Genomic DNA, 9,495 nt, shown 5'->3' on the forward strand with positions numbered 1-9,495 from the left:
TGCGTAGATAATTTAATTACGGCAATTTTGAAATCATAGTGATTAATTCTGTCAAGGTCACAAGAAGCTACCAGAAAAATGAAGAACAATCCCAATGTACTTAGAAAATCGGTTCGAAATATTTTAAAACGAGCAAGGAAATGCATCGAACAAAATGTCGGACATTTTGGGCAACTGTTATAGTTCAAATATTTTTAATTGATGTTAAATTGTTGAATTGTAACGAATTTTTGTTTTATTAGATATAGCAGTTTTTTAATTATTTACTAAATCATTAAAATATCCAAATTCTAGCAATTCTAATTGTTAATGATGTGCATATAGCTACAAATCCAAAGAATCTAAAAAGCCAGCGTAGTAAATAAGTATTAAGTATTTTTAAAATAAGTATTGATTCATTAACATTAAATTATTATTAAAACTTAACAATACCTGGTTTTTAATCTCAGAGTTTTTTCAAATTTCAATATAATTTCAAAATTGATGTAATTAAATCAACGGCGAAAAAATTAAAATAAGCCTTTAATCGCAGCTTTTCATGCTCTTTTAAAATGCGCAGACAAATTTTTAAAATTTCAATATACAGGGTGTTGGTTCAAGGTCACCATTACTTTGTATTTTTTTCTTAATCCGGGCCTGGATTTTTCTTGTCATTAGTAATTGGGTCGTTCCAATGCGGTAAATAAGTATTGATTATTTTTAAAATGAGTATTTATTCATTAGCTGTAATAATTTATAACTAAAAGTTAATATAATATCTGCTTTTTAATGTCAAAGTTCTTAAAAAATTCAATATAATTTCAAAATTAAAGTCATAAAATTGTCTGGCCGAAAAATTGAAGCGAACCATTAAACTTACTTTTTTGTACTCTTTTCAAATATGCAAACAGATTTTCAAAATTTGAATATACAGGGTGTTGTTTTAAGGTCACAATTACTTTATAATTTTTTGTTAATCCGGACCTGGATTTTTCTTATGGTTAGTATGTCGGTCGTTTGTGTTTTAAATGAGACATATGTGTACCAAATATCAAAAAAATATACAGGGTGGTTCTAAAGTTATAGCTTAGGAAAGAAATGGGCAAAATCGATAAAACACCCTGTAACTCGGTTATAAAAGTCGGTAGGGCAAAAAATGTACTATATATAGAACCGGCTCGGTGACCTCTATTCACCATTAAAGTATTTCCGTTTCCCAATGAAACCCTGTAATGACCCAAAAATCCTAAAAAATTATATTTCGGGTCAAAAAAAGGTGATCTTTTGTATTTGTTTAAAAAAATTCTGCGCAAAAATTTCGGCAGGCACCCTTCATATTTGTTTAAAGGGAAAATTTTTGAATAGGAATCCACAAAGAAACCGAATCAGAAATTTTTTCAGACGGGAGCGGTCTCACCACATGGACTACTAGTCCCTATGCTTCTTTTCATGAGTATTTTTCAGTGCGTCACAAATGATAGGAAAAAAGGTAAGTCCGTGATAATATACATTTTAGTGACATGACATTTTAGTTACATCTGACAGTTGTCACATTTTATTTGCAATTTGGCATAAAAACAAATCAATTGTGTTTATTGCATTTATAAAATGGTATTTTCTTTGATTTTTATAGTCATATAAATTGTACAGATTATATTCGTGGATATATTATATAATTCGTAAATAATTTTTTTTTCGATTATAGCGCCATCTATTGACAACTAGAATAAATGTTATAAATGTCACCGACGAAATGTAATAATCGACGTGCGTTTTTTTCTGTCACATACAATTTAATGCGTTAGAAAGATGCGTGACGCACTGAAAGATGCTCATGAGAAAAAGTTTATTATTTCGTAGATTTTACTAGCAACTAGCAAGTACCAACAATAATATTCCCCTGTAGTTAGAACATTTATGTTTTTCACCTTTTTTATGTAATGGTAGAATAGTTGCAAAAGTACCATCTCTAGGTATGCATCCGGTATGCCAACAGTTCCTTATGATCTTCCATAGTACAGTTGAGTCCGGGAATCTTTACCCGTGCGTCATCATTTAAAGCATACGAAATAAGTCGATGATAAGTCGAAAATTGAAATTTACTAAACGCAACAGCAAGTCACTTACTGGCACTTGCTGTTGCGTTTAGTAAATTTCAATTTCCGACTTATCATCGACTTATTTCGTATGCTTTAAATGATGACGCATGGGTAAAGATTCGCGGACTCAACTGTATATGTAATCCTCTTTCCATATATTTAATTAGCTCAGTCTTAATATTACCGTGTCCTGCAGCCTTACCATTTTTTAATTTTAAAATTGCTTCCCTGATTTGTTCAATATTATGTCGTCATCATCTTGTTGTTCGTTTAAATTGTACTCCTCCCTGTGATTCTCTATGTCGTTGTTGTCTCCCATTAATAATTCCATAAAATGTTCTCGCCATCTTAATATGTTACCATCTTTGTTCTCTAAACCTGTTATTCCATTTGATTTCTTTTGTCTTATATTTTTTAGGGTCCTATAGAGCAACTTCGCATTACCCTTCACTTTTCATTTTATTTCCAAATTCTTCCCATTGACGATTCTTAGCCTCTTTAATTTTATCTTTCACCAGTATTCTCTGTTCCTTTTATTCTTGATAATTACTTTCACTCTTATTGCTTATATACTTATTCCGCAATTTTTTCTTCATCGAAACTACCATAATTTTATGTCATTACTCCATCAAGCCGTACCTTTCAGATATCTTCCTTTCGTTACACCACATACTTTACTCCCAGTTGCGTACACCAGCTTCTTAAAAATATTCTATAATATTTCTATTTCCAATATATTTCATTTCCTCCTCCATTTTTCCAATTTGTTTTTCGTACCTACTTCTTCATTTAATTTACGACAATCTTCTTTCCTAATATTTTCAGACTGAAGTTTTTTAGCGATTTTTTTTATTTTTAATATTAAATGTCTGTTCTCTCCTTGTCTTTATTTTAGCTTCAACGAGAAAATGATCTGAGCTGATCTCATAACCTCTTTAGTTAGGTGAGTAGGTTCCGTTTCCTGCCTGGCTTCTTTCATTGATTACCATGCTTCTATCATTAGTTCCATTAACGGAGACCCCAAGATATTTAAAGTATTCTATATTTTCAAATGGAATACCTGGGCCATATAATGCGCAATGAACAACGATATGACCTACTTCGGACCATACTTCAAGATAAAGTGCATGGGAAAAGAGGTCCAGGACGAAGAAGAATATCCTGGCTGCATAACCTGCGAAAATGGTTTAACTTAACCACTACCGGACTTTTCAAGGCAGCAGTCAACAAAGTCAGAATAGCCATGTTAGTGTCCAACATCCGTAACGGATAGGCACCATAAGAAGAAGATCTTTTCAAATTCATATTCACTAATATTTAAACTTGTCATATTAACTAGATTTTTTCTTGCGCATAGTAGGTATTTTGTTTTGTTTTGATTTAAAAATTTAAAGGATCATATGAGAATTCACTCCTAGACAAGGCGAAAACGGCGGGTTCTTTGGAGAAAATATTCCCATGAGATTTTTTTGCATAATCACATTCGTGAGACATTCCAGAATAAGATTCAAGAAGTCGCCCACGCGAAAAGTGGTCCAAATTTTTTTTAATCAAATTGCAAAAATCAATATTTTTGGCCGGGTCAAACTTTTTTTACGTTTTTTGGACCATTCTGGATAAAAAATGTCTCTTATAATTTTTCTCTGACGTTAATCGTGTTCGAGGTAAAAGCATTTTAAAATTGAAGAAAACGAAAAATGGCGATTTTCAAGGCTTAATAACTCGGTTAAAAGTTATTACTATGAAAGTCAGAAAGAGCCCCCCCCCCTACAAGATCCTGAAGAAATTTTTGTCATTATTTTATTACTAAGCTGTTATTTTGTTATTTTTAAGTAAAAATAATGAGCGCCATTCACGTATTAGGCGGCCGTCCATGATGAGTGCGAAAGAGATGCCATTCAGGCAGTCCAATGGCACATCTCACTCGCACTCACATTTACAGCCGCGTCAATACGATATTACCACTCATTAATAATTAAAATAACAGCTTAGTAATAAATTACTGGCACAAATTTCTTCAGGATCATGAATGGGGGGCTTTAAATTTGATTTAGTCACTTTCTGACTTTCATAATAAACTTAAGTCTTAAAAATGGCGATTTTCGCGTTTTTCAAATTTTAAATTGCTTATAACTCGAATACGATCAAGTTTAGAGAAAAATTATAAGAGACGTTTTCTGTCCGGAATGGTCCGAAAAATCTAAAAAAAATTCTCCGGGACGAAAATATTGATATTTGCAATTTGATTAAAAAAAATTGGACCACTTTTCGCGTGGGCGACTTCTTGAACCTTATTCTAGGGTGTCTCACGAATGTGATTATGCAAAAAAATCTCATGGCAATATTTCCACCAACGAACATGCCGTTTTCGCCTTGTCTATCTGGTGAAGGACCTTATGAATGTGAAATATGCTTTAAAAATTTTACTCAAAAGTGTGCTTTAAATAGACATATTGCTATGGCAGTTCACATTGGTGAAAAACCTTTAATATTAAATTTGTAGGAAGCAATTTATGTCAAACACTCATGTACTTACTTAGTCTCATATGGTCAATGAACCTCTAAATTTGAAAAAACCGCGGAGTACTACCATTTAAATGGGTGCGTTTTTGAGAAGGGAGGGGAATTAGTCCCCAGGCACAGGGCGAATTAAGGTGAGTTCTATGCACTTTTGGTACAATCACGTCTACAGGAAAATTGTTCCAGGTTAAATTTACTATCGAAATATCAAATTTTAAAGTCAAAAATATTTTTTTACAAATATATATATTCAAAAGAAAAGCAAGAAAAAAAAACAAGAAAGAAAGTAATTTTGTTTTTTGCGCCACAACTTTTTTCCACAGGGATATAGGTATAGGCATTGTTTCAGCGAAAAATAACTTCAATCGTTTCTCTTTAAAACGACGTTTGGTAAAAGTCTCTAGGATTTACAGTTTCCGAAATAGGATTTTTCAAAGTTTGCCGTTCACAGCATTTTTGGGCCATTTTCCCCATTATTTCGCAAACATTGTTCTGTGACTTTTTTCTACGCATTTCTAGGTATATGCAATGCTACATTTAGTAGAAAGAGAAGTCAGTTACCTTTAAAATGGTCTATTTTATAAGGTTGTATGACTATTTGTAAGCAAGTTACTCTTTTTCAAGATTTTATACTTTTAATGATTTTTGATATTTTTTGATTATTTTTTAAATTTCTAATTATGACTCTTTTCTTGCACATTTAGGTATATACATTTTAGAATAAAAAAAAAGCTTATTTTCTTTACTTTAAAGTGGTGTATTGCAAAAAATTCTGGGACTATTTTTAAATAAGATATCCGTAGGATATTCAAGGGTAGGTATCTGTTGGGACACTAGAATCTAGTATATACACTAGATATAATCTGTTGTTGTGGGAAACCATATTATATAGTTTAGTTTTACGATTAGTATATTGTTTTAAGAAGTTGTCAAATAAATTAATAAGAAAAGTCACACTTTCACGTTTCTCTCTCGGCATAAAATATAAATAAGACACACAAGAAATTACATTATTGGCATCCCTGGTTAATTGAAAAACATGCAGAACCTAAAGCTAGAGAGGGAAACAATAAAAGGATCCCTGAAAAAAGTTTTTAGAGATATTGAAGAGGTGAATCCCAGTGACGAGAAGACAATACAAAGACTCCTGCAACAAGTTGATGATAAAGCAGAGCGAATATTTCTTCTAGACAACAGCATAAAAGACATTCTATTTGCAGAAGAAACCAGAACGGAAACTATTAGCAAGGAATTAAATGATGAAGAGAACTTTCGTGACGAGGTAGGAAAATTTAGAATAGAATGTGAATACTTGATCAAAAACTTAAAAACTTTGAAAGATCAAGAAAATAAAGGTACAAAAAATGAAAAACCTGTAAAAAATTTACATCTGCCAAAACTTGAAATAAAGAAATATGATGGAAATGTCAAAAATTGGATAAATTTTTGGGGCCAGTTTAGAAAAATCGATGAAGACGCAGACCTTCCAAACGAAGACAAGTTCCAATACCTGATCCAGTCAACAGAAGATGGCACGCCAGCCAGAAGCCTTGTCGAAAGCTTCCCACCTTCCGCTGAAAATTATAAAATAGCCATTGACCAACTGAAAAATAGATTCGCAAGGGACGAAATTTTAATTGAGGTATACGTTAGGGAGTTATTAAATTTAATTCTAAATCAACAAACCTCAAAGGAGGACCCAGGTATGGCTTTATCTACTTTGTATGATAGGTTGGAGACTCAGCTTAGGGCTTTGGGAACACTAGGTGTTACTAGCGACAAATATGCAGCGATGCTTTTGCCACTTGTTGAATCCGCGCTACCTTATGAGTTGCTTAAAATTTGGGAAAGAAATAGGGCTTCTAATAATTTAAAATTTAATAATGAGTTGCAGGGTCTACTAGAGTTCCTGAAAACAGAAGTGGAGGCCGAAGAGCGTGTAAAACTTGCTCAGTCTAGTTTCACAGTTCCAAAAAGTATTGACGATAAGTATACTGTAGAAACCTTACATACAGAGAGTTTAAAAACCAAGGGTAAGCAAAAGTTTTCTTGTATTTTTTGCGAAAGCAATACACATGCCAGTCAGGACTGCATTAAAGCTCAGAAAATGACTTTAGAGCAGAAAAAATCCATTATAAGTAAAAAACGGAGTTGTTTTTCATGTTTAAAGCAGTTTCACAATTTTCGGACATGCAAAACAACTGTCAAATGTATAAAATGCGCTCGCAAGCATTTTACATTAATGTGTCCTGATTTGCATGAAAAAGAAAACAAAAATAGAGATTTGCAAAAATCAGAATCTTTAGAAAATACATTAACAACTGTCGCTTCTGAAACTTTACTGCAAACGATCAATGTTAGGGTTATTTCTGATAATAAAAGGTCAATGAAAGTAAGGGCACTGCTAGATTCGGGTTCGCAACGTTCCTATATAACTACAAAATGCGCGGAAGATTTAGGGTTAACTAAAATTGGACAAGAAAATATAGTTCAAGGTGTTTTTGGTGGGTTGCAGGGAGCTCCAAAGATTCATCGTTTGTTTAAGGCAGGTATAGAAAATTTAGAAAATTCATTCAGCATCGGGTTATCTTTACTGGAGCAATCTAAAATTTGCAATTACGTTCCAAAACTAATTGACCAAAAGGTGCTAGATTTATTAAAAGCTAAAAATATTTATATAAATGATTCTGCTTCTAAAGAATTAGAGGTTAATTTATTAATAGGGGCAGACATGTTTGGTCACATCATAACGGGAAACTTGGTAAACATAAATGATTCTTTAGTAGCTTTGGAAACCAAGTTTGGTTGGACCGTTATGGGGACACAAAAAAGTAATAATAAAATAAACACGTTTGTTTCAACTTATTTTACTGACTCATTGAGTACTTTATGGAGTTTAGATGTTCTGGGTATAAAAGATCCAGCAGAGACGAAATGTCGAGAAGAGTTAGACATTCGCACATTAGAAAAATTTAAAGAAAGCACTGTGGTAAATAGTGAAAATAGATATGAAATTTGTTTACCATGGGCAGAAGGTTATCCGGCTATAACCTCTAATTTTAATTTAGCTGAAAAGCGACTTTTTTCTACCACAAAACGGTTAATTTCTCTGAACAAGCTTACAGAGTATGACAATATATTTCAAGATTGGGAAAATACAGGAATCATTGAAGAAGTAGAAGAAGAGCCGTTGGAAAAGAATACGCACTACTTGGCACATCACGCAGTTGTCAAAGAGTCCAGTTTAACTACGAAGATCCGACCAGTGTTTGATGCATCAGCTAAAGATGGTAACGGTAATTCTCTTAATGATTTACTGGAAAAGGGTCCAAATCTAATTGAGCTAATAATACCTTTAATTTTAAAGTTCAGGTTACATAAAATTGGGGTAACGTCAGACATAGCGAAGGCATTTTTGCAGATAAGCATTTCAGAGAAAGATAGGGATTTTTTACGATTTTTGTGGTGGAAAAACTATGAAAAAAGAGAAATAAAAATATTTAGACATTGTAGAGTAGTTTTTGGGCTAAAGCCAAGTCCGTTTCTTTTAGCAGCAACAGTTAATTTGCATTTAGAAAAGGAAAAAACATACACAGAAACAGCTAATCAACTTCTTAACGCATTTTACGTAGACAATTGTGTTTTTAGCGTTAGGAATGAAACAGAACTTAAAAAATTTATTGATGAGTCAACAGAAATTCTAAAGAATGCAAAATTTGATATTAGAGGGTGGACTTTTAATGAAAATAACGATACGTATGTTTCTAGCGTCAATGAAAAATTAGAAAATAAGGTTATCTCTATTTTGGGTATACAGTGGAATTACCAAACTGACACTTTAGCGTGTGATCTAAAAAGTTTAGACAGTCTTGACGAGATTCCTAGAACAAAAAGAGGCATTTTATCTGCAACGCAGAGAGTTTTCGATCCTATTGGTTTCACTGCTCCATTTACGTTAATACCGAAAATCTTATTGCAAGAGACTTGTAGCTTGAAATTGACGTGGGATCAAAAATTACCTGACGATATCAAAAAACGTTTCGAAATTTGGTTAAAAAGTGTTAAGTGTCTCAATTTTTGTAACATACATAGATATTTAGCATATCCAGAAGAAGAGAACCTAATAATAAATAAAACTCTTCACGTTTTCGTTGACGCTAGTAAATACGCTTATGCCGCTTGCGTTTTTATTAGGCTAGAATTTCAAAATTCAATTTCAATCAAACTTTTGTTAGCAAAATCGCGTTTAAGTCCAGTTAAAACGATTACTCTCCCTAGGTTAGAATTAATGGCTGCTGTGATAGGTGTTAGGTTATTAGAAACTGTTAAAGAAGTAACAGACTTTACAGAGCTTAAAACGTACTACTGGAGTGATTCGATGGTTGTCTTAACCTGGATTAAAATAAAGGGTCTTTGGAATACTTTTGTAGGAAACCGGGTAAAAGAGATTAAAAAATATTCTGCAGTAGATCAGTGGCGCCACGTGCCAGGTGATATGAATATTGCAGACGTTTTATCACAAGGATGTAGCGGGAAACAACTTTTGGAAAAACAATGGTGGAAGGGCCCTCAATGGCTCAAAGAACCAGAAAATATGTGACCAAAAGGAGAAGTAAGCGCTACAGAAGAAGAAGCAATGAAAGAATGTATGAAATTAGTTAATACTAATCTAGCAGAAAATTCGGAAGAATTTTGTCAAAAGTTCAATTATTTTGGAAAGTTTTCAAAAGTACGGAGATTAGTAGGATGGATTCTTAGATTTTACCACAATGTTAGGAACAAAAGAAGAAGAACATGTGTAGAAGCTAAGACAAGCAACAAATTTGATTTCTTAAATGCTCAAGAACTAGAAAGAGCTGAAACATGCATAATAAAATTTGCACAAACTCAAAATTTA

At 32.8% G+C, this 9,495-nt stretch overlaps 1 protein-coding gene across 1 annotated transcript; it reads left to right on the forward strand.

The window, feature by feature from the left end:
* The first annotated feature begins 5,637 nt into the window (after positions 1–5,637).
* On the forward strand, positions 5,638–9,198 carry LOC126891546 (uncharacterized). The gene has a single exon (XM_050660722.1). It carries the CDS (start codon positions 5,638–5,640, stop codon positions 9,196–9,198), a length of 3,561 nt encoding a protein of 1,186 aa, XP_050516679.1.
* Positions 9,199–9,495: the final 297 nt, after the last annotated feature.

Source organism: Diabrotica virgifera, chromosome 9 (assembly GCF_917563875.1).
Source record: "Diabrotica virgifera virgifera chromosome 9, PGI_DIABVI_V3a".
In the NCBI taxonomy this organism is placed as follows: Eukaryota; Metazoa; Arthropoda; class Insecta; order Coleoptera; family Chrysomelidae; genus Diabrotica; species Diabrotica virgifera.

Excerpts from the sequence above, each read along its gene's own strand:
- LOC126891546 (XM_050660722.1), top strand. The coding sequence starts at position 5,638 with ATGCAGAACCTAAAGCTAGAGAGGGAAACAATAAAAGGATCCCTGAAA.